At 43.5% G+C, this 25,565-nt stretch overlaps 1 protein-coding gene across 3 annotated transcripts in view; it reads left to right on the top strand.

The window, feature by feature from the left end:
• The window catches only part of LYPLA1 (lysophospholipase 1), a 42,155-nt gene extending 17,238 nt beyond the window's left edge, over positions 1-24,917 (top strand). For all 3 annotated transcript variants that reach the window (XM_077270498.1, XM_077270499.1, XM_077270500.1), the window contains exons 7-9: positions 9,591-9,692; positions 18,996-19,172; positions 23,318-24,917. In XM_077270498.1, the coding sequence (XP_077126613.1) occupies positions 9,591-9,692; positions 18,996-19,172; positions 23,318-23,368 (330 nt within the window). In that variant the 3' untranslated portion in view covers positions 23,369-24,917. The remainder of the gene's footprint in view (positions 1-9,590; positions 9,693-18,995; positions 19,173-23,317) is intronic.
• Positions 24,918-25,565: the final 648 nt, after the last annotated feature.

Here is a 25,565-nt window from a genome sequence, read left to right as displayed (position 1 = left end):
CATGACAGAAAACACCCTGCACTATCAGACCTGGCCGGATTTGCAACCGATCGAGCCCGATTAACCCCTTAAATTCCATTCAATCGCGACAGTGGTATTTTAAGTTGTTGCAAGGGGGTCACAAGACACCCTTAGTAACCATCAGACCCCACAATGAGAATTGCGAGTCCCGATGGTTACCATGGTACTCTGAGGTCATGTGATGACCAGAGGGTATGGTGGCCTGTGAGATCCTGCAATAAGCACAATCAGCGAGACACTGACATGAGACATGAGTGTATAAGACAAGTGATCAAAATAAAAATTACACATGTCTCACAGTGGGATTGTGAAAAAAAAAAAAAAAAAAGTAAAATTGAAAAAAAAATTAAAATATAACATCTATAAAAATAAACACACAAAGTGCCCACAAATTATTAAACTCTATTTCACCACTCCAAACGCAGCGTTTGTGATAAAACAAAAATAAACTAAAAAAAGTTCACATAATTGGTATCGCCACATCTGGAACAACCTGCTCTACAAAACTAGCATGTTTTTTATTGGGTTTGACAAATGCCATAAAAAATAATAATAAAAAACATGCCAAAAATGTTGGTTTTTTTCATCACACTGACTTACAAAAATTTGAATAAAAAGTTATCAAAAAGTAATATGTTAAAAAAAAATAAAAAAATAAAAAATTGTATAAATGTTAACGCCAAACCGTCATGCAAAAAAGTAGCCCTCATATGGCTCATTTGGCAACAAAATTAAGTTACAGCTCTCAGAATAGGGCGATGCAAAACAAATTAATTTTAGTAAAATATTGTTTTTAATCTATAAAAAGAACAAAGCATTAAAAAAATATAAATCTGGTATCACTGTCATCGTACCAATCCGACGAACAAATCTGTCACTTTGACCCCATGGTGAACAGTGCAAAATATAGTAAAAATAACTGAATTGCTGGTTTTGTCCATTATATGTCTGAAAAATCTGAATAAAAAGTGATCAAAAAATATTATGTACTCCAATAGGGTACCAAAAAAATCTGCAAGTCATCCTGCAAAAAATGAGCCCTCATACAGCTCTGCTCACCAAAACATAAAAAAGTTATTTCTTTCAGAATATGGCGACAAGAAAAACTACTTTTTACCATTAAGACTTTTTTACTGTTATAGCGGCAAAATCTAAAAAAAAACAAAAGCAAAAAAAAGATATAAATTTGGTATCGCTGTAAACACGACATACTTTCCTCTGTAATCCTAGAGCTTCAGCTCTTTGAATTGTCCTTCGGGCATCACAGCTTTTGCTTTGAATTCCAGAGCGAGTTTACCAATCTTAGCGTTTCCGGCAGACATGATGACTTAATGGTGCGGGTGCCTAAAGAATAAATTTGCCGAATGACTTATACCGCACTGAGAACAGGCAAAAATAAAAATAAGAACTATTCTTGTACTGCTGTCTATTTGTTCATTCTACTTCCCAAAAATCGGAATAAGGCTCGGCTCACACTTATCCTGTGCTCTCCGCTGATTGATACGTCGGGGTTTCCGTGTAAATTCCCCAAAAACGCGATTTAGAAAAAAATCGTACGGAACCACTCAATTATGAGGCAGATGGAGTCACTTTGGACTGGTCTCTGGAGTTCGAAGTGTCTCCACCTGCTGCATGGTGGGTGGTTCCGTTGGAGGTTTCATCTGACTCACATTTTTGTGGGATTTACACAGAAACCCCAACGTAAGTGCTCAACGAAGAACACAAGAATGTGATCCAGCCTTATACTGGAACCAATAAAAAATTATGTACCCCAAAATGTTACCAATAAAAACCCTAATTTATCCTGCCCAAAACCAGCTCCCACTCAGGTCCGTCATCTGTCACTTGAACTATAGTGGGTTCCCATGTTACTGGTAGAACAAAGATTCTGGAAAAGTGACATGGCTCCCCCCCATATAAAATCTTTTAAATGCCCCCCTCCTGAGCCCCACTGTGCCTAAACCACAGAAAGAAGCCATGTTTGGTATTATTGTAATGGAGAGAAGGCACTTAATTTATGGGTGCGTATCCCCAGAAGCACAAGCTGTGCACAATGTATGGGGGCGCTATAATATAGGGGGGGGCTCTACACTGGGGACACAATGTATGAGTACTAGACTGGCAAATTTGCAATTCTCCAGAAAAAAAGCCTGGCGTGGCTGTTACACAATAGTCATTGCAGCCTTAGATGAATTAATTGACAGGTGCAGTGACAATGACAATAGGGTCACTTTGGGGTTTTTCTTCAGTTCTGGCACCTTTTGGGGCTCTGCAAATATCGCCCGTAAACTAGTCTACCAAAATCTGTGCTCCGAAAGCCAAATGGCGATCCTTCCTTGACAGGTAGTCTAACAGTAATTTCTGACAACATATGGGGCAACACCACGTTTGGTGGAAATTGAGCAATAAATTGTGGTGTCTAGTTTCACCTATTAACCCTTGTGTACCTGACAAAAATTACATTTGTACCACTAAAATGTCATATTTCCACATCTCAATGTTATAAAATTCTGTGAGGCACCTATAGGTTCAAGATGCTCACTACACACCTAGATGAATTCCTTGAGGGGTCTAGTTTCCAAAATGGGGTCACTTGTGGGGGTTTCTGCTGTTTTCACATGTCAGGGGCCCTTCAAATGCGACATAGCATTCACAATCTATCCCAGGCAAATAGCGCTCTCTCCTTTCCTAGCCCTGCCATGTGCCCAAGCAGAAGTTTTTCACCACATATGGGCTATAATCACGTTCTGGACAAATTGCACAATGCATTTTGTGGTCTGTTTTCTTCTATTATCCATTGTAGAAATTACAAATTTGGGATGAAAACAACATTTTCGTAAAAAAATGAAAATTTTCAATATGATGACCTAATGTTATCAAATTCTGTGTAGTACCTCCAAAATGGGGTAACTTCTGGGGTGTTTCCACTGTTTAGGCACATCAGGGGCTCTCCAAACGCGACATGACACCTGCAGACCATAGCATCAAAGTCTATCTTCCAAAACGTCACTGCTTCCTTTCCAAGCCCTTCTGTGCACCCAAACAGTGGTTTTCTCCACATATGGGGTATCAGCATACTCAGGAGAAATTACACAACAAATTTTTTGGACAATTTTCCCCTGTTAGCCTTGTGAAAATAAAAAAAATTCGGCTTAAAAGTACATTTTTTGTGGGTAAAAGGTGACTTTTTTTATTTTCACCGCTCTACATTATAAACTTGAAGCACTTGTGGATTCAAGGTGCTCACCACACATCTAGATACATTCCTTAAGGGGTCTAGTTTCCAAAATGGGGTCACTTGTGGGTGGGTTTCCACTGTTTAGGCACATCAGGGGCTCGCCAAACGCGACATGGTGTCCGCTAATGATTACAGCCAAATTTGGGCTCCAAAAGTCAAATGGCGCTCCTTCCCTTAAGAGCCCTGCCGTGCAACCAAACAATAGTTTTCCCCCACATATTGGGTATTGGCATACTCGGGGATTCCAAAACAAAATTTGTTGTACCGTTTCTCCCAAGTGCTTCACAGAAGTTTATATAGTTGAGTTGTGGAAATAAAAATCATAGTTGTCCCACAAAAATGGTTTTATCCACAATTTTTATTATTTTCGTAAGGGTAACAGGAGAAAATGCACTGTGCAATTTTTTTTGCAATTTCTCCTGAGTGCACCAATACCCAATATGTGGTCGAAAACTACTTTTGAGGCACAGTGCAAAGCTCAGAAGGGAAGAGGCTCCATATTGGAGTTCAGATTTTGCTAGAATGGTTTGAGGGTGCCATGTCACATTGGCAGAGCCCCTGAGGTGCCAGAACAGCAGAAACCTCCCTAAGTAACACCATTTTACAAACCACCTTTCATTGAATTCATCTAGGGGTGCAGTGAGCATGTTTACACCACATTTATACCATGAAGAAAAAATAATTACATTTATACTGCTAAAATGTTGTTTTAGCCCCAAATTTTAAATTTTTATCAGGGCTAATAGGAAAAAATGGACCTGAAGGTTTGTTGTGCAATTTCTCCTGAGTACGCCAAAACCCTGCATGTAATCAGGAACTACTTTTGAGGCACAGTGGGAAAACTCAGATGGGAAGGCGCGCCCTACTGTAGTTCAGATTTTAGTGTTGTGGTTTGCAGGTGCCATGACCCGCTGGCAGAGCCCCTTAGGTGCAAGAACAACAGAATCCCCCATAAGTGACCCCATTTTACAAACTACACCTCTCAAAGAATTCATCTAGGGGTGCAGTGATCATATTAACAACACATGTGTGTCACAGAATTTTATACCATTCGGCAGTGAAGAAAAAATAACTATATTTTTACCACTAAAATTTTGGTTTAGCCCCAGATTTTACATTTTCATATTGGGAAATGGGTAAAAATGGCATCAAAATGTGTCACATAATTTCTTTTGAATGTGGCAATACCCCATATGTGGCTGTACTTCTTAGCCATACAGCGAGACTCCGGAGGGATGGAGCACTATTTGACTCCTGGAGCACAGACTTTCCTACAATAGTTTGCAGACTCCATATACGCCGTTCTTTGTGCTGGATAAGTGATTAGATGACTTTATTTTCAGGTCGGTGCGATTGCAGCGATACCAGGTTTATATCTTCTTCTTTTTTCTTTTTTTTTTCTTTTTTTAGAGCTATAATTTTTCCATATTTCTGCCGACAGTCATATGAGGGCTTGTTTTTTTGCGGGACAAGGTGTTTTTTTGGGGGGGTCCTTTTTTTTTTTTTTTTTTTTTTGTGCTGTTTCGTATGTGGTAAAATTGATAAGACAGCTTTAGTCTTCGGGTGAGCACGATTACAGCGATACCCCACTTTATATGGTTTTTAGATTTTATAGAAAAAATAACTAATTTTGCTTCGCTTTAATCTGAGAGCTATAACTTTTTATATTTTTTTTTCACTGATAGAGCTGTATGACGGCTTGTTTTTTTTGAGACAAGATGACGTTTTTCCAGAGATACCATTTTTATTTACCTTTGTCTCTTTATTGTGTTTTATTCCACTTTTTTCCAACAGAATGATGAAAAACCATAGTTTACCACATTTTTTGGTATGTTTTTTTTAACAGCGTTCACTGAAGGGTTTAACTATTGTGACAGTTTTGTAGATAGCAAATATGTGCACTTCTTTTTTTTTTTTTTATACATAAAAATGGGTTTTTATTGGTGTGATATTTTTTCAAATATTTTGACAATTTTTATTTTTTTTTACTTTACTTAGTCCTTCTATGGACCTTTTACTTTTTTTTACTTTGATCGCAGGTACAATGCATTATACCTGTACAGAAAGTTTCTTATACCATGCTCTGAACAGCTTTCCATACCTTGGTGACCTGCTGGTAGTCAACAATTGGGCCCCACGATGATGTCGCGGGGGCGCCAATCTGAAAGCAGAGGGAGCTCCCTCCCTCTGTCTGCCTACAAAATGTTGTGATCGTGGTGCTGGCACCATTCCTGGCTGGTAGTGCAGGAGCTCGACCACTGGCAGTGCTGAGCTCCTGCTGTGATCAGGCGGGAGGTGCTGAATAGTGATGAGCGAACGTGTTTGGATAACATGTTATCCGAGTATCGTGGGTGTGCTCTGATAATATGTACTGGTATTAAGTGATAATAGACATACGTCATGGTGCGGGAATGGCCACCCGCTCATGATGTCCTGTGTCAGTCATTGGGCGTTAAGGGGTAAAAGTGTAACCATTGTTTATAATTTTTGTTTCATAAATGAATAGTACCCATGAAAATAAGCAACTTTGTAATATCTTATGATAGAAATAGAAATCTGCTTCTTTCTCCGCCAGGACTGATCATTCAATCTGAAAATTGTCAGTTTTCAGGTAATATCAAGGAAGACCAATATTTACATCACGGAGATAGATGACGGCTGCTGCTGCTGCTAACATTCTGGAGGCAGAGCTCCTCCCCGGACTATTTTCATTTGCCATCTCTCCTCTCCGTGATGTAAGACTGTCTTCACTGGATACAGATCTTACCTGTGAATTGAGAATTTTGAAAATGACTGAAGGTAGAGAAAAAAGCAGATACATTGCAAAGTTTCTTAATTTCATGTCTAGTCTTGATTTTCTGAAATAAAAATTAATACGACAGTTACACTAGGTTATGTGCACACGTTAAGTGTTTGGTGCAGGAATTTCCTGACCATCACTTGGCAGGAAAAACACAGCGTAAAATAGGTGCATTGTTAATGCTTTTTTTGTTTCAGATTTTTCCCTACTTATTAGTGAAATCTGCAGGAAAAACGCTGAATAAATTGGGATGCTACAGATTTAAATCTGCAAGTCACAATTAAGCAGCGTGTGTATGAGACTTCAGGAGTCTCATTCAATTTGCTGTCATCAGGAAACCCTTCAGGTTTTGTGACAAATCTGTGCTGAAAAAAGATCTACAAATCTGTAACATGTACACAAGGCCCTAAGTGCTGCTTTTTTAAATTAGCATCTCCGAAACTGCTGATCTGCCATCCTTATGTCAGCATGTTCTTGCAGTAACATAGTGACAATATAAAGAGAAGCAAATTCCAAGGTGACAACCAGTATGGCAGTATGAACGAAAGTGCACTCACCGGTCCTGTAATATACGATCCTTTATTTAGAACATGTGCAGGTAACCATACGGAGAACGTGGAATGAACGGACGACGGCCGTTTCGCGCTGCCGCCCTTTTACGGGTCCTGATGCCGAAAGGAAGTGGGAAGGGACCCTTTAACTGCCACAATCAAAGGGAGCCTCCCACTTGACGTCACCATGAAGGTAAAAGCCCACCCACCAAACAGTGAATTGATTAAAAACAAAACCTTATTACCAAAACTAATAAAATAACCAAAAAACCGAATCATAAGCACACAATGTAAAATACACAAGCTCCCAGGAAGACTTCACACATTTTGTCGACTTCCTGGACCATTCCAATACCATGAATTTAAAGTTCACGTCAAAATTCGGGGGAGATGCTCTGGAATTTCTCGATGTGAAATTGGTGATACAAGAAGGTAGAATTCATACAGAAATCTTCCGGAAATTGTCAACGTCCAACTCTCTATTGCACTTTCATAGTGCCCACCGCCATTATACTAAACGGGCTCTACCATATAGCCAATTTTTGAGGGTAAAGAGAGCTAATAGTACATTCAGCGGGTTTATTAAACGATCACAATAACTATATAAGAGGTTTGAGCAACGGAGCTATCCCCACCCATTACTTGATACAGCTTTACAAAGAGCTGCTGTGAACACAGTCAGCAATTCTTTAAGTGATAATAATAAATGCAAAGAAAAAAGGTTTGTATTTTCATTCAAATTTGGCCCTATGGACAACTACATTAGATCATTCGAAAAAACTGGTACATCTTAGAAAAAGACGTAGATTTGGCAGAAATGACCAAGAATGGTCTCTTATTTGCAAGCCGACGTGGTAGAAATATAAGGGACTTAAGGCCCCGTCTCACTAAGCGATTTACCAACGATCACGACCAGCGATACGACCTGGCCGTGATCGTTGGTAAGTAGCTGTGTGGTCGCTGGGGAGCTGTCACACAGACCGCTCTCCAGCGACCAACGATCAGGGGAACGACTTCGGCATCGTTGAAACTGTCTTCAACGATGCCGAAGTCCCCCTGCAGCACCCGGGTAACCAGGGTAAACATCGGGTTACTAAGCGCAGGGCCGCGCGTAGTAACCCGATGTTTACCCTGGTTACCAAAAAAAACAAACAGTACATACTCGCCTTTCTGTGTCCAGGTCCCTTGCCGTCTGCTTCCTGCTCTGACTGAGATCCGGCCGTACAGTGAGAGCAGAGCGCAGCGGTGACGTCACTGCTGTGCTCTCACTTCTCACTTTCCGGCCGGCAGTCAGTGAGAGCAGGAAGCAGACGGCAAGGGACCTGACGGACATCAGAAGGCGAGTATGTAGTGTTTTTTTTTTTTTTTACATTTACGCTGGTAACCAGGGTAAACATCGGGTTACTAAGCGCGGCCCTGCGCTTAGTAACCCGATGTTTACCCTGGTTACCAGTGAAGACATCGCTGGATCGGTGTCACACACACCGATTCAGCGATGTCAGCGGGGCCTCAACGACCAAAAAAAGGTCCAGGCCATTCCGACACGACCAGCGATCTCGCAGCAGGGGCCTGGTCGCTGGTACGTGTCACACATAGCGAGATCGCTATGGAGGTCGCTGTTGCGTCACAAAACTTGTGACTCAGCAGCGATCTCGCTAGCGATCTCGCTATGTGAGACGGGGCCTTTACTAGTCCGTAATTGCTTTGTGAAAGATCAAGCCGACTGGTTAGAAGCCGGGGCCCCAAAGGGGAACTAGAAGTGCGGCCATTGCAACTTTTGTTCCTTTCACATAACGGGCAGCAAGTTACAAGTCGGAGCTATTTCCCATTATGTGCGACAATTTATTTCATGTAGGTCTACACATATAGTCTACATTATCACCTACCCGTGCGGTTTTTTCTATATTGGGAAAACCATCCGTCTGCTTTTTGTCAGAATAAGGGAGCACTTTAACTCCATCCGGAAGGCAAAGGGAGCCCCCAGGCTAATTAGCCATGTAAGACAAGTTCATGCAGGCAATACAAATATACTGCGATTTGCGGGGATAGAACAGGTGACTTTACCGCAACAAGGGGGGAACCTCCACAGACTGCTTTTAAGAAGAGAGGTTAAATGGATCCTACGTACTAATGCAATGGGCCCATTAGGCCTAAATGAGAAGATCGATATGGCAGTGTTTTTTGTAACTATTTTGTTTTTTCTTATGTTCCTGATAGATTGTGTATTTTACATTGTGTACTTATGATTCGTTTTTTTTGTTATTTTATTGGTTTTGGTAATAAGGTTTTGTTTTTAATCAATTCACTGTTTGGTGGGTGGGTTTTTACCTTCATGGTGACGTCAAGTGGCAGATAAAGGGTCCCTTCCCACTTCCTTTCGGCATCAGTACCCGTAGAAGCACGGCAGCGCGAAACGGCCGTCGTCCGTTCATTCCACGTTCTCCCTATGGTTACCTGCACATGTTCTAAATAAAGGATCGTATATTACAGAACCCTGTGAGTGCCCTTTCGTTTTTTTCTATTTTTGGACTCTTAAATTACACTTAATATAGTGCACCTGAGTGTCCGTTTTTAAAGGCAAAAAACAGCACAGCAGCGGCACATAGCTGTGGGAATATTGGGACACTAGTAGCAAGGTGCCGTGTTACTTTTCTCTATTTTTGTACAATATGGCAGTATGGCTACCACCATGAAACAGAAAAATGACGATATCTCGGTTGGTAAAGCAACTGTGACGGCTGTAGTGTCTGACCTAATGACACATGGCCATCTTTCCATTATGACTTTTGAACATTTCTCCTATATATGTGTGTAGTACTCTTGGCTGAGCTGTATCTTGGGCACACGGTGGGCAGTATGTGTCAGTAATTGGGGGATGTGTTTGTGTATTCTCTGCAATGTCTCTGAAGATGATTTTCTATTCTAGCGTTATCATGTGTCCCATGCTGTCCATAATAACCTGAGCCCGTGTCTTCTGCAGGGAGGAGCGCTGTCGCTGTACACGGCTCTTACATCAACCCAAAAGCTGGCGGGGATTCTTGCTCTAAGCTGTTGGCTGCCACTTAGGACCTCTTTTCCTCAGGTATTATAACAGTGGCCATATTATGTGTGTGTGTATAGTTCATTAAACTACATTTACAGGGATTTTCCCACTAACTAAAGTTCATTTTAATCAATATATCTTGGAATAATAATTTCCACAATTGGATGTGATAAATAAAATGCTCCTGTGCTGAGATAATCTTATAAATGTGCCCCTGCTGTGTACTGTGTAATGGCTGTGTCTGATCGTACAGGGACATGGTCTGATCATACCACAGCTCCTGGGCAGGGGAAGCAAGAGTATACAGACATTATAGCTGGGATCACGGCTGATTCTTTTTGTGAGGTAAAACATTTCCTTGCCGGTTTTAAAACAATGTTTTACCTCACAGAAAGAATCAGCTGTGATCGCATGCTGTAAGGCTACATTCACATTTGCGTTCGGCGCCGCAGCGTCGGGCGCTGCAGCGTCGCCGCATGCGTCATGCACCCCTATATTTAACATGGGGGCGCATGGACATGCGTTGCATTTGCGTTTTGTGACGCATGCGTCGCTGTGGTGCATGCGTCGGGGCGCAGAGAACGCATCAAGTTGCAGTTTTTTCTGCGCCCAAAACCATGCAAAAGTGGACGCATGTGTCAAACGCTGCGTTGTGCATGCATTCACATTTGGATTGTGCGTTGCGTCGCCGACGCTGCGGCGCACAACGCACATGTGAACGTAGCCTAATATCTGTATTCTCTCTTTTCTCTTCGCCACGACAGCACCCACTGAGAGAGGGGATCCGCCCCTAGGAACAGGAAACCCTATGGAGAGATAAAAAGGGGCGGTCCCCTCGCTCCCACAGTTTTGGTTTCCTGTTCCTACGGGAATCCATGGAGAGAAGAGGATACCCAGCCTGGATGCCGCCTGCGCGGTTTACCTTAGAGGACGGCAGGGGCTCCAGGGCTGGAAGCAGCGTCGGGGGTCCTGTCTCAGTTTCCCCCCTCTGCTGGCAGACGCCGTGAGGCCAGGACGGTGGTTGCTGGCTCTCGGGATACCAGCCGGTTTCGTCTGCGGGAGCAACGCTGTGATGCGGTCAGCGTCGCGCCGTTCTCGGCGGACGCATACACAGCATGGAGCCCCAGTGTATTCCCCCGGAAATACAGGTAACTTCCGGGGTGATGGAGGAGGAGGGGGACAGCGCCTGCGCTGACACCGGCGGCAGCGCAGGCCCATACAGTGTGGCCGCGACCCGGAAGTGACTAGCGCTTCCGGGTACAACCGGAAGAAGATGGCGGCCCCCATATGAAAGGACGCCGGCGATGCCGCTCCGGCGTCCACTATGGATTCTGCGCAGGACGCTGTGATGTCTTCTTTAGAAGCCACCGCATCCACTCCACGCAGCCATGCCAGCACCAGCCGCTCTAAGCAGAGCGGATCTTCTAGGAAAAGCAAGTCGGATCGTGCTATTCCTCAACCCGTGCCTCAGTCTCCTCCCCATCAGCCGGTACCTTCACAAACAGCTTCACTGGGTGAGTGTATATCTACCCTATTTAGGCTGATTACTGTTCCCTCTCCCTCACACCCTAGGCCAAAAGGACTGAAAAAACGAAACACAGACAGTGTGCGTTATGTCTCCAGCCCCTTCCGGATAGTCATAAAAAGAGGCTGTGTAAACCGTGTATTGACTCTACCCTACGGGAAGAAGCCTCGGTTAGATCTGAGGATATTAGGGTCATGATCAGGGAAGAATTACGAGCCTTACATGGTTCGGACAAAGAGCCACGTACTAAAGTGAAAAAAGGATACGTTTCCCCTATATCTGACCAGTCGTCTGACAGAGAAAATGCAGACTCGGACATTTCCCGTGAATACGTTTCCTCTGATGAGGATCAAGATACATGCTTTCCCACCGATAGCATTGATAACCTGGTAAAATCAGTCTGCAACACCATGGGTATTGAAGATTCTAAGGTCCCTAAAACGCAGCAGGATATCATGTTCGCTGGTCTGTCAGAAAAGAAAAGGCCCTCCTTTCCTGTAATATCAGCGGTAAAAGATCTAATCAAGAAAGAGTGGGAAAGCCAGGGGCAAAGGGGTTTACCACCAACCTCAAAAAGACGTTATCCCTTCAATGATGACGAGTTCTTATTATGGTCAAAAGCCCCGAAGGTGGATGCGGCAGTGGCATCCACATCCAAAAAATCCTCACTGCCCGTGGAGGATTCGGGTTCATTACAAGACCCATTGGACCGCAAAACCGACTCTCTTTTAAAAAGAGCTTGGGAGTCATGTACGGGAGCCTTTAGGCCGGCAATATCGGCTACATGCACCGCTAGGTCCATGCTAGTCTGGCTAAATGACTTGGAGGAAGGACTAAAAAGCGGTCTCTCTAGAGACAGATTAATGTCCTCTATACCCCTGATCAGAGGGGCTACAGCTTTCCTGGCGGACTCATCTGCTGACTCCATACGCTTGGCGGCTAAGTCAGCGGGACTCACGAATGCAGCACGTAGAGCCCTGTGGCTTAAAGGATGGAAGGGTGATCCCCAAACAAAATCTAAATTGTGTGGCCTCCCGTGTCAGGGTGAGTACCTGTTTGGTACTAAACTAGACGAAATTTTAACTAAAGCGGGAGAGAGGAAGAAGGGCTTCCCTAACGTTAATTACCTTCCATCCTATAGGAGAGCATTCCGGAAGCCCGTGTTTAATAAAAGGAAAGATTTTAAGAACCAAGACCGCTGGGCCACTAGAGACACCAAACAAAGGGGGGCATTCTTTGGGAAGCGCCCTTTCAAACCTGAGGACAAACCCCGTTAGAGCGGATCTACCTGTGGGAGGTAGATTATCCTCCTTCTCAGATAAATGGCGGCTGATAACATCAAATAGTTGGGCAAATGATCTTGTCACCTCCGGCTTAAAATTAAGATTTTCCCGAGTCCCTTCGGACTCATTTCTATTGACTTCATTAAAATCTCAATCACAACAGGAGGCATTGGAGCAGGAAGTAATGAGTCTTCTGTCCAAGGGGGTTCTGGTGGAAGTTCCACTTCCTCAGGAGGGCAAAGGGTTTTACTCCCCTTTATTTCTAATACCAAAACCGGATGGATCATTCAGAACCATTATAAACCTTAAGAAATTAAACACCTTCTTAGAAAATCAAACCTTTAAAATGGAGTCTATCCGATCCACCATAAAACTCCTGTTTCCCCATTGCTTTATGACGGTTCTGGACCTGAAAGATGCGTATTACCATCTCCCAATCTTTAAAGAACATCAACAATATCTCCGCGTGGCGGTTGTCATAAAAGGATATATATGGCACTTTCAGTATACAGCAATGCCCTTTGGACTATCAATTGCTCCAAGGGTATTCACTAAACTAATGTCAGAGGTCATGTCATTTCTAAGATTAAAAGACACCCTCATAATCCCATATCTAGACGACCTTTTAGTGGTAGGAAAATCCCCCTCACAATGTCAACAAAGGTTAAGTCACATGATTTCATCCTTGCAGAACTTAGGATGGATAATAAATTGGGAAAAATCTAGGCTGATCCCAACGACTCGGCAAGTATTTTTGGGGATTATATTAGATTCTATAAGTCAAAGATGTTTTCTCCCAGAATCTAAACAAATAACGGTGAGGAATAAAGTTCAGTCTATACTAGATAAACCCATAATTTCCCTTCGGGAAGGTATGTCCTTACTTGGCTCCTTCACGTCATGTATCCCGGCGGTTCCATGGGCCCAATTCCACTCGAGGTGCTTACAGTATGCAATTTTGCATGAGGAAATAAAATTACAAGGGCGGTTAGACGGTAAAATATCCCTTTCTAATGACGTAATCCAATCTCTAACCTGGTGGCTACAACCAGATCATCTAATTAGCGGGGTTCCCTGGGAAATTAAACCCTCAAACATAATATTTACGGATGCCAGCCCTCATGGTTGGGGGGCACACTTGGGGGACCAGGTTGTCCAAGGGTTATGGTCGGTTACGGAGTTAGACGACTCGTCTAATAAAAAAGAACTAAAAGCCATCTATCATGCCCTATGTGAATTCCTCCCACAGTTGCACGGAACACATACCAGGGTACTCTCAGACAACATGACATCAGTGGCTTACGTCAACCATCAAGGCGGAACAAGATCAGGCACTCTCATGTCTATAGCCGAAAACATCTTGACTATAGCCGAAAATCATCTTCTGTCCTTATCAGCACTACATGTCCGAGGGATAGACAACGCAAAAGCAGACTTTCTCAGTCGTCATACCCTCCATCAAGGGGAGTGGATGTTAAATCGTCGGATATTCAATATGATAACTATAAAATGGGGTATACCCGACATAGATCTCTTCGCTACAAGGGACAACAGGCAAGTGAAAACATTCGCCTCAATGTTCCGGACAGACAACCCCGATGTTCTCGACGCCCTCCAGATTCCGTGGACATTTCAGAAAGCGTATGCCTTTCCCCCGATGATTCTTCTTCCAACAGTAATCAGGAAGATAAGGGAGGACAGAGCGAATGTGATCTTAATTGCCCCGTTCTGGCCAAAGAGACCATGGTTTTCTCTGCTCAGAGCCATGTCCATCTCGGATCCATGGATTCTCCCAGAGAATCAAGATCTGCTTTTCCAGGGGCCCTTCAACCACCCTCATGTGAAGGGTCTGCGGTTGACAGCCTGGGATTTGAGAGGCAGCTGTTAAAGTTAAGGGGCTTCTCTGATAAAGTAATTGATACCCTACTGCTGAGTAGGAAAAGATCCACTACATCGATCTATGTAAAAGTATGGAAGAAATTTTTAAGCCTCTATCCCTCAGCCCTGTCAAAGGAAATTCCAGTCTCTCTCATTCTCGAATTTCTCCAGAAAGGACGGGACTTAGGCCTTTCAGTTAATACCTTAAGAGTGCAAGTTTCTGCGCTAGGGGCTCTGTATAGTCACAACGTTGCGGGAGATAGGTGGATATCCAGATTCATTTCAGCCTGCCAGAGAGCAGAACCGGTCCAAATTCCCCACTCACCTCCTTGGGATGTTAATCTGGTCCTTGAAGCCTTGACAGATCACCCATTTGAGCCTCTACATTCTGCTCACATTAAACATGTCTCCCTCAAGACTGCTCTTCTTGTCGCCTTAGTATCGGCAAGAAGGGTAAGTGACATACAGGCACTATCAGTAGATCCTCCATTTATGTCAATATTGCCAGATAGGATTGTCCTAAAAACAGACCCTTCCTACTTACCTAAAATGTGTACTAAATTCCATAGATCTCAAGAAATTCTTCTTCCTACCTTCTATAATAACCCTACTAATCAGGATGAAGAAAAGTACCATACTTTAGATGTGAGAAGGGCTGTGATAACCTATCTAGACAGGACTAGTCCCTGGAGGAAGAGCAGGGCTCTCTTTGTTTCCTTCCAGGGTCAAAGGAAAGGAGCTGGTGTTACTAAAGGCACATTATCCCGATGGATTCGGGAGGCGATATACCTGGCCTATTCATCTAAAGGGGAAGATCCACCTGAGACTGTAAAGGCACACTCCACCCGGGCGATAGCATCATCCTGGGCAGAGCGGGGAGAGGTTCCAATAGAACTCATATGTAAGGCCGCAACCTGGTCGTCCCCTACTACCTTCTATAGTCACTATAGACTAGATTTATCTGCCTCCACTGACCTGTGTTTCGGTAGATCAGTTCTTAACACGATAATCCCCCCCAAATGACTATCTCTGAAAGTCTCTCAGTGGGTGCTGTCGTGGCGAAGAGAAAACACCGGATTACGTACCGGTAATGCTCTTTTATAGAGCCACGACAGCACCCCTTCACTTCCCTCCCTTATATATTAGTTTGCATATGAGCACGGATAAGGGTGATTGGTTCTTGTAAATATTAGTAGTCTAAGATAAAATGATAATAAAATTGCCTACTAATACTGGTGGGCGGTTCCTCGCAATCTCTGTAACCCAAACTGTGGGAGCGAGGGGACCGCCCCTTTTTATCTCTCCATAGGGTTTCCTGTTCCTAGGGGCGGATCCCCTCTCTCAGTGGGTGCTGTCGTGGCTCTATAAAAGAGCATTACCGGTACGTAATCCGGTGTTTTTCTTCCTCCCCCGCCCAGGAGCTGTGGTATGATCAGACCATGTCCCTGTACGGTCAGACACAGACATTACACAGTACACAGCAGGAGCACATTTATAAGATTATCTCAGCACAGGAACATCTTATTTAAACACATTATGTTGATGAATAAAAAATCTGCAGGACTCTTTTTCTCAGAAGAGGCAATCTGCATACATAAAAAAACTGCAGAAACCCAACGTGTGAACATACCCTTAAAGTGGAACTCTGAATGTTTTCTTAATTACTAAAACTGATCTCTTGGGGTTATATAACATACCAGACTGCTTATTTTTTTCCTGGCCATTCACCAAGTGCAAGGTTTAAAGATGTCCAGTCTGCACCCTCTTGGTGGGAATAACCAGTTGTTCATCTATTTCCTGGAGGAACCACGGAGGATCTGCACAATGCAGAGCTGTAATAAAGAGATTCTAGAATTGTTGTTTTACTGATGAAGAGAAGTATTGTATAAAATGAATATATCAGGAAAAACTAACGTCTCTTCCCATTCCATGATGTACCATTGCATTATGCTGCAAAACTCATATACTGATGTATATAGTACAAGTAATTAAATTATCGCTGGTTCAAGACCCCACCGGGGCGAGGATTAGAAAATGTAAGCATTTTTCAAAATATTTAAAAAAAACAAATTTCAATCACTCTCTATGTTCTCATCCAAAAATTAAAGAAATTCCTAAAAAAAAAAAAATATTCGGTATAACGTCTATAAAATGATATTACCAGAAAAAGCCAAAAAATTATAGCTCAACCAAAAAACATGAATTACAACCAAAAACAAGAATTGGACTTCAGAGCAATTCATCTAATTTATAATTTATTACAAATGATGTACAATAAAAAAATCTTAAAATTAATAAATAGGATAAAGCTGGGGGATAGGGAAACCTAAGTGCCACCACGTCCAGTGAGGTTGGTACATAATACAAAAGAGATTGTCATAAAATGTCCAAAAGAGTAACACAAAAAAATGATTGTTACCTCCAATGAAGATTAGATAAACAGCACGTGCAACTAATGGTATTTGTATGGCAGGGATAATAAAACTGCATAGACCGATTCTAATTATAATATATAAAGTGCAAGTGCAATAAATAATCCAACCAAAATTATAAACAAATATCGAGCCAGTCTGCAAGGTAAAAGCCTTTGGAATCACTGCCAAATCACAAAGAACAACATCCTGTGGCTGATGTATTACCATAGTAAGCCACTTGAGAAAGAGAGAAACACATGTGCTACAGGGTGTAAGAGAGAAGACCATACAATCAGACTGTAAATAGTGATACCAACCTCAAAGAGGACATGGAAGAAGAACCCCAACGCACGTTTTGCTATGGTGCTTCTTCGGGAGGCCACTTTTTACCTTGCAGACTGGCTCTATATTTGTTTAGAATTTTGGTTGGATTATTTATTGCACTTGCACTTTATATATTATAATTAGAGTTGGTCTATGCAGTTTTATTATCCCTGCCATACTACTACCATTAGTTGCATGTGCTGTTTATCTAATCTTCATTGGAGATAACTATCTTTTTTTTTTTTTTGTTAATTACTCTTTTGGACAATTTGTGACAATGTCTTTTGTATTATGTACCAACCTCATTGGATGTGGCACTAAGGGTACTGTCACACTCTGCAACTTTCCAACGATCACGACCAGCGATACGACCTGGTCGTGATCGTTGGAAAGTCGTTGTGTGGTCGCTGGGGAGCTGTCACACAGACAGCTCTCCAGCGACCAACGATGCCGAAGGCCCCGGGTAACCAGGGTAAACATCGGGTTGCTAAGCGCAGGGCCGCGCTTAGTAACCCGATGTTTACCGTGGTTACCAGCGTAAAAGTAAAAAAAACAAACAGTACATACTCACATTCCGTTGTCCTTCAGGTCCCTTGCCGTCTGCTTCCCGCACTGACTGTGAGTGCCGCCGTAAAGTGAAAGCAGAGCACAGCGGTGACGTCACTTCTGTGCTGTGCCACTGCCTTACGGCCGGCAGTCAGTCAGAGCGGGAAGCAGACGGCAAGGGACCTGAAGGACACCGGAATGTGAGTATGTACGGTTTGTTTGTTTTTTTACTTTTTACGGCCCTGCGCTTAGTAACCCAATGTTTACCCTGGTTACAAGCGAACGCATCGCTGGATCGCTGTCACACACAACGATCCAGCGATGACAGCGGGAGATCCAGCGACGAAATAAAGTTCCAAACGATCTGCTACGACGTACGATTCTCAGCAGGGTCCCTGATCGCTGCTGCGTGTCAGACACAGCGATATCGTATGGATATCGCTGGAACGTCACAGATCGTACCGTCGTAGCGATCAAAGTGCCACTGTGTGACAGTACCCTAAGGCTACGTTCACATTTGCGTTGCGTCGGGCGCAGGTTCGGCGACGCATAGCGGCGCATGCGTCATGTGCCCCTATATTTAACATGGGGGCGCATGGACATGCGTTGTCTTGCGTTTTGTGACGCATGCGTCATTTTTGGCGCAAGCGTCAGGGCGCACAGGACGCTGCATGATGCATTTTTTTTGCGCCGAAAATCATGCCAAAATTGGACGCATGCGTCACAAAAAGCTGCGTTTTGCATGCGTTTTGCGTCGCCGACGCAGCGCCGCACAACGCAAATGTGAACGTAGCCTCAGGTGTCACTATCCCCCAGCTTTATCCTATTTATTAATTTTTAGATTTTTTATTGTACATCATTTGTAATAAATAAATTATAAACTTTTTTTTTTTATTGGAGCAGTGCTTTTAACCGAAGATCCCTGTTCTTACATACCTGCCGTCGTATTCCCCTTCTTTCGCTACCGCTCCCATCAGTCTCCTGCAGTTTTTGACCTGAGGAGGTCACTTTTCAATACAACTCTGTGAGAGCATCGTTCTGGCCTTGTTCTGGCTCTCAGACTTGCTTTGAGCGCTTGTGACGTAACTTCTGACTTCCAACCAGTCAGAAGTTGCGGACACAAGATGACACAATATTTTCTGCAACCTCTAGGTGTCTAAAATCTGTGCCAAAGGATTTCTGGTTTATGCTACAAAAGTACAGCCCAATCATTCTGGAAATTGGTGGTCTGAACTTATAGATGCCCCACGACTACTTCCTTTTTTGGCCATTTATCTTGCATAGCACCAGATGGCTTCATGTAAAGTTCCCATCAGTTTGACTGGTTTTCCTTGCAGTAACTAATGCTGATTCTCATCTGTTCCCTTTCAAGGCTGCTTCTAATAGTGCCAACAAAGAAGTGTCTGTTCTCCAGTGCCACGGGGAAAGTGACCCACTAGTTCCGATTATGTTTGGTTCTATGACTTCGGAGAAACTCAGATCTATAATGAACCCAGCAAATGTCAGTTTCAAGACGTACCCAGGGTTGGCCCACAGCTCGTGTAGCCAGGTGAGTAATCTTTTCACTTTCTAAATGATGTAACTATAATGTTTCATTGATTTATAATTTGGGGTTGTTTAGAGGATCGTGTTATTATTAACAACAATAATAATATTATTAGATCTTGGAAAAAAAAACATAGTAATGCAGTGAAGCATCAGTTCTTTTGGTTATATTTATATTATTGCCATTCTACCTTCTTTAAAAATATAAAATATCAGCTGAACAAGCTCTTTTAAGCCAAGTTTTCTAATTTGCATATGTATGTTTTTTTAGAAGTAGTAATGCAGGGTTACCCATAAAAGTAAACTGATAACGGGATTTTTTCCACTTTGTAAATGGGTAAAAGAAAGATTTTTAATGTTCTAATGTACAGCTCGTTGCTAAGTTTACCGGCCACTCTGCAGTCCAAGTGTAGTGAAATATGTATAGGTATGGATGTATGACTAGCAGTAATTTAACATCTGTCCTGAGATTGCAGGTCTCACAGGGGTCACAGCATATGTTGTCCTGAGAAGGCAGGCTCCTGTCTCCAATCTCACCAGGGGGCCTTGCTAAGAACCAGGAAGTGGAAACATATCACACCTTCTGGCTCTTTTGAAGAGATATGCCAATTACAGCCTGACACTATCTATCTATGAGAAAGCTTACACAAAGGGTTTCAGAGAAAATAATATGTTCATTGGTGGAGTGGCCATGGTCCAGTCACAAACCAGCAATTATAATATTAACATGAGAGGCTGGTCTAGAAATTTGACCTCCAGGTTGACTCTATAAATTAATCTTTACACATAGAAAGATGTTCACATGTGGGGGCAGCCTGGAAAGCTGATGTGGGCCATTCCATATTTCTCCCTCCCTCAGGGACAGAATACCAGACTGGAAAGTTCGATATTTGTCAGTTCTCCCTTTTATTTTATAACTGTTTTTGCATATTTGTATGTTACTTTTTATTTTAATTTTTATATTCCTTTTATTGTAAGCACTGTACCTTTTTCTATTAAAGCTTAAAACTTTAATAAGTCTGAACCTTGTATGCTCTAAAGAATCCATAGCCTTAAAGTGTGTGATCCTTATGACTGGCAGACAGTAGTAGTAATATTTTCAGGACTCATCGCCCATGTGTTCGGTGAGTGGTGGCAGTGTGTATGAGCGGGGTGTGTGGCCTGTGTCTGTGTGTGATTTATGCTCCCATTACAGAATAAGACAGATTTTGAATGCTGGACTGAGTGAGAGGGTGGTAGATTAACCCTTGCAGGCACAACCCCAAGTCACGTGCTGAGAAGTGGGTACGTGACAAATTGGTGGCAGTGCGGTGGGATAGAAGTAACTCCTATTAGTGCATGGTTTAAGCAATTACTCCCTGTACTAAAGATTTGGTATCCTTGTGAGGAGCGCACCAGTTCTACAAGGTTCGACTCGGTGCTTACTTAGACATACTTGCAAACAGTTTCCCTTCCCCGTTTTTCTTTTCTATCTTTTATTTGGCAAAGGCTGTTCGTTGATATGGCAGCCCAGTACAAGAAGCAGAGCAAAGATGCTCTGACCGACCTCTGTGAGCAGAGAGGAATAGAGACAGCCGGCAAATCCAAAGAACTCCTACTGTACCAGTCGTGACTTGTATTGTTTAAGATTATTGTACGTGTTTTTATGTATACCCCTCCTCACTTGTAAAGCGCCATGGAATAAATGGCGCTATAATAATAAATAATAATAATAACTGCTGATACGCGCCTTGGTCAAGCAGGACATAGAGCAAAGAACTGGAGCATCTGGCCAAGGAGAGAGTCCACCTCAGAGGGACCCAGCAATGCCAGCTCTTGCACCGTAGATACCTGATGGAGATGCCAGTAATGCCAGTGCTGAGGAGCCTCTGGACTTTACTTTACCAATGGACTTACAACAGCTGGGAACAAGTGATCCCAATCTGCGCATGCAGCGTATTCTACAGTACCGACAGGCTGCTGCTGCCGAACGCCGGGCCAGGGCCAAAAGAGAGGCTGCAGAATGCCGGGAGTAGAGAACTTTCAAGCTTCAGATGGCTCAAATAGAAAGGGGTAACATCCCGCTGGTTGGTAACCCCCTCCCAGGACATAAATCCAAGGAAACTACATCTGGAAAACTTCCCTGTGATGGAGAAGGATACGGACTTAGATACTTTCCTTAAAGGTGTTGAAAAACCTGCAGGCAATACCATCTACCCCGTGAGCAGTGGGCGCAGTATCTAATCCCAGGGTTGAGAGGCAAAGCCTTGGAAGTTTTTGCTTGCCTCCCACCAGATCTAGATGGGAACTATGAGGCAATAAAAGAGGCCCTGATCAGGAAATACAACCTAACACCAGAAGTGTATCAGAGAAAGTTCCGGAACCTACAACGTGGATCAACTGACAGCTATGCGGATGTTGTGAGCACCTTGAGGACCACGTTTCACCAATGGATCAGGGGACTTTCTGTCACCAGTTTTGAGGACTTAACGGATCTTATAGTCAAGGATCAATTTCTTAATATGTGCCCCACGGATGTACGGCAATGTGTGTGATCGGGAGCCACAAACTGCGGATCAGGCCTCAAAGATTGCTAACTGCGCTATGTGGCTAACAGGATGCCTGAGGTGCGGAATCCATCGGGATTCAGCTGGGAGGTACGCCAAACGAGGACCCTTCTCCCTCTGCCGGCCGATCACCAATGCTGTCCAAGCCCACCTCCTATGGGGTCCCGGGGACTAGACATTCTTTAGGTGATGCACGCCGGTGCTTCTCCTGCAACAAAGTGGGACATGTTAGCGCTGTTTGCCCTGATGGGGGAGAAACGCCCAACCACAACCACAAAGCCGTCTGTGTCCCAACCTTCTATCCCCTTTTATGCGAGGAATAATGAGAACTGTCAATCTGTCACTGTTGGCAATAAAGTCACCATTGGTCTCAGAAACACTGGGGCAGAGGTGACCAGCAATGGTAAACCCTGCCGATATCATACCAGGAAAGACTATGTCTATAACCGGGTTTGGAGTGGTCAGCACTGCTGTGCCCATGGCCCGTGTGTACCTGGACTGGGGAGCAGGGAAAGGACTGAGAGAAGTGGGAGTATCAGAGGCTATTCCTACCAATGTGGTGCTAGGCATAGACTTGGGTAGGATGGTGTCCCACTATATTCCTCCCTTGCAAGTAAATGCTGCAGGGAAGGTGGAAGCAAGTGACCCACCTGAGATCCCCTGCGAGGAGGGAAAATGTACCAATGCACAGGAATGTACTGGCAGTTGTGACCCGGAGTCAGGCTGGCATTTGCCAGAAGTGCGATGGCCAGTCCGGCCCTGTGCTCAGTAGTGAGGCAGGGCTGTGGAGTCATAGGTGAGATGAATCTGCTGCACTTTATGTACATGCTCAGTAGTGAGGCAGGGCTGTGAAGTCGTAGGTGAGATGAATCTGTGCTGCACTTTATGTACATGCTCCGTAGTGAGGCAGGGCTGTGAAGTCGTAGGTGAGATGAATCTGTGCTGCAATTTATGTACATGCTCAGTAGTGAGGCAGGGCTGTGGAGTCGGAGTCATGCGGTCGGAAACGGGAGTCAGGAAAATGTCGGAGTGGGAGGTTTAGCTTACCGACTCAACAGCCCTGCTTTTAAAAGATGCCCCCTAAAGCATCCATACCTTTTTAAATGGTGTTTGTAAAGAAGCTGTAGATTTAAGCTGAAGTGCTGACTTGTTCTTTGAGGGGGTTCAGCATCGCTCTCTTTCGCAGCATCAGGTGAGCGGCGCTGATGACTGTCTCTACATATACCTGCTGATCCTCGTGCACCCGTCCTGTTCATTGGAGTAGGGCACTTACCCAGGTCCTGGCAGGTGGTGCAGACGGGCAGTCATTGAAATGGCTCCCCTACTAAACTCAAAACTGAGCGGTAGTGGAAAACTCCACGTTCCTATTTGTTGCATTAGACATGTTCACACATTCAGTATTTGGTCAGTATTTGTAAACCAAAACCAGGAGAGGAACAATCAAAGGAAAAGTATAATAAAAACATGTCACCACTCTTGGATTTATCAACCACTCCTGGTTTTGGCTTACAAATCCTGATGTAAAATACTGACCAAATACTGAACATGTGAACTAATACATATGATGCTAATACATATTGTTTTTGTTCTTTTCTGCCATTAGGAGATGACCGACATCAAGCAATTTATTGAGAAGCAGTTACCTCCCTGTTAACTGAGAATGATGCCTTCTGGAATAATTCACCAGCAGAAGACGCTATGCTCTTTTTACTGTCAAAAGTAAAAAAAAAAAAAAAAAAATTCCAAGCTGTACAGTCACATTGGGGTTCATTGGAAGCAACCCAATCATTAAAGGGGGTCTGTCAATGGTTTTAGCCCCACAAAACTGCTGAAAGTGCTTCATAGGTTACAGGGAAACCCCAGTTTAGTTCTTTGTAGGATTATGACCGAGAAAATAATTTTCAATTTGTCACGAGTCGCATGCCAAGTGTCCTCTGGGCAATCATTAATGTTAAAGTGTGCTGGGCCGGCTGCAGAAAAAGCTCTTGAATTCCTCCCCTCTGCTGCTGAGTGATGGCTGTTGCGCCCCTCAAGGAGACCACTATAGATTTCATTGTAAAGCACAGGGGAAGGAAGAGCTGACAGCGGTGAGCCCAGGACTAGGAATGAGCGGACCCGGGGAAGTTTGAGATCCGCCGAACTTAATTCCAAAGTTCGGTTCGAGCACCAGAACTCTACCTTAACCAGAACTCAAACCTCATAGAGGTTAATGGGGACCCATGAACTTTGGTGCTGTAAAATGGTCTCTCTTGCTCCCGAACTTCAAACACGGTAACAGACTTCCAGGAGAAGTCCATGTTCGGAGTTTCACCCCGAACACTAGGTGTCTGGTACAAACCCCCGAACTTTACAGTTGGGGTTCGCTCATCTCTACCCTGGACATGTCACTGTTGAGCCCCGCAAACATTTGGCATTGCTCTATGGAATAGAAAAACCCCACATTGATTTGCAGAGATAATAACTGCAGTACAAACAATGCATTTTTTTACCTTTCACGATTCTTCACCTACTTGTGTTCACATTGGCCCATTTTGTTCTTAGATTTAGTTAGTTGTTTTGTGTCTTGCATGCGTTTTCTTTGGAAGCCTTAAAAGGATTGTCCACCTTTTGGGCTCTTTGTTTCCCTGCACGTTCATTTTGATGTGATCATAAACCAGCTGACGGGAGCCCAAAGAGAAAAAACAGATAAAAGATTTCAAACTCTCCCGCCAGAATGAGGTTACTGATGGATCCTCCGTTAACTTTGCAGCCAGCAATAGACATGAGGCTAGAGAAGGCAAACGAGGCAAAATTTAATGAAACCTGATTGGGAAATATAATTTTTAGCCCAAATGGATGTATTTAAGATATGTTCAATATGACTCCCTCGTCACCTATCAGGCACTGCCAGAGGTTTTGCAGAGTCAGAATTACTGCCTGCTTCCATGTAATCTTTGTTGTGTTTTTTTTTTTTTTGTTTTGTTTTTAAAAAAAATCCCTTAGACCCTGCAGTTCCCATGACCTGAGGGAGAGCGATAGCTATATTACTATAGCAGTGTAAGGGCTATATAAGTAGTGTAACTAATGTCGTGTTCACATCACAGAATCGCCATCTCTACCTGTGTACAGTATGCCAATAGTTGTCTCCATTTTATTACATTGGTTTACAGTCCAGAAATTTTTATTTAGGTTTTTTCCTAGAATAAAGTCATACGTTAACATCTTAGGATCTGCATCGCATTTCATCTGTATGACATCTGCTGGCTCCTTATATTTCATGTAAGAACATGAAGCTATAGCTGAGGTACGTGAGCTCCCAGACAATGGAGGACTCTGAGGTTATACACCTGTTCCTTCAGCAGATCTTGGCTTCTGAGTTCTCTTACAAAGTACCAGAATGGTGTAGGTGTTAGAGGACCACCATTGCTACATGGCGTATTCAGCATCGGACTGGAGTAGTTTGGGCCCACCAGAGAAAATCATTCTTGGGGACCACCATGCATAAGTGGTGCTAACAGCAGAGTTCATCTCCCATCTTGCCAAGCTGATAATCGGGAAATGAGCTTTCATAGGAATGGTTGTTCCCAACTTTCGACTTGTCTAAAAAATGCAGTAATCACCTGATAAATCGGCAAAACGCTCATTTGTCAGGTGCAGTGATTTTTAGCTAACTTTAAAATCCTCATTCTTGGAAGCATATCATTATGTATAAACAGTAAGTGAATTGTTGTGATCCTCCCGGTCCTCTGGTGGGCCAGTCCAATACTGGTTGCATGCACCATTACAGTTGTCTGTATAGTCTTCACAGTCTGTGGGTTTGGGATTAAATTAGTTCAGTGATGGCATATGTGGGGTCTGGCACAAGATGGTAT

This window comes from Ranitomeya variabilis, chromosome 6 (assembly GCF_051348905.1).
Source record: "Ranitomeya variabilis isolate aRanVar5 chromosome 6, aRanVar5.hap1, whole genome shotgun sequence".
NCBI classification, from domain to species: domain Eukaryota; kingdom Metazoa; phylum Chordata; class Amphibia; order Anura; family Dendrobatidae; genus Ranitomeya; species Ranitomeya variabilis.
The sequence above is the reverse complement of the archived record's forward strand: the minus strand, read 5'-3'. Positions and strand labels throughout refer to the sequence as shown.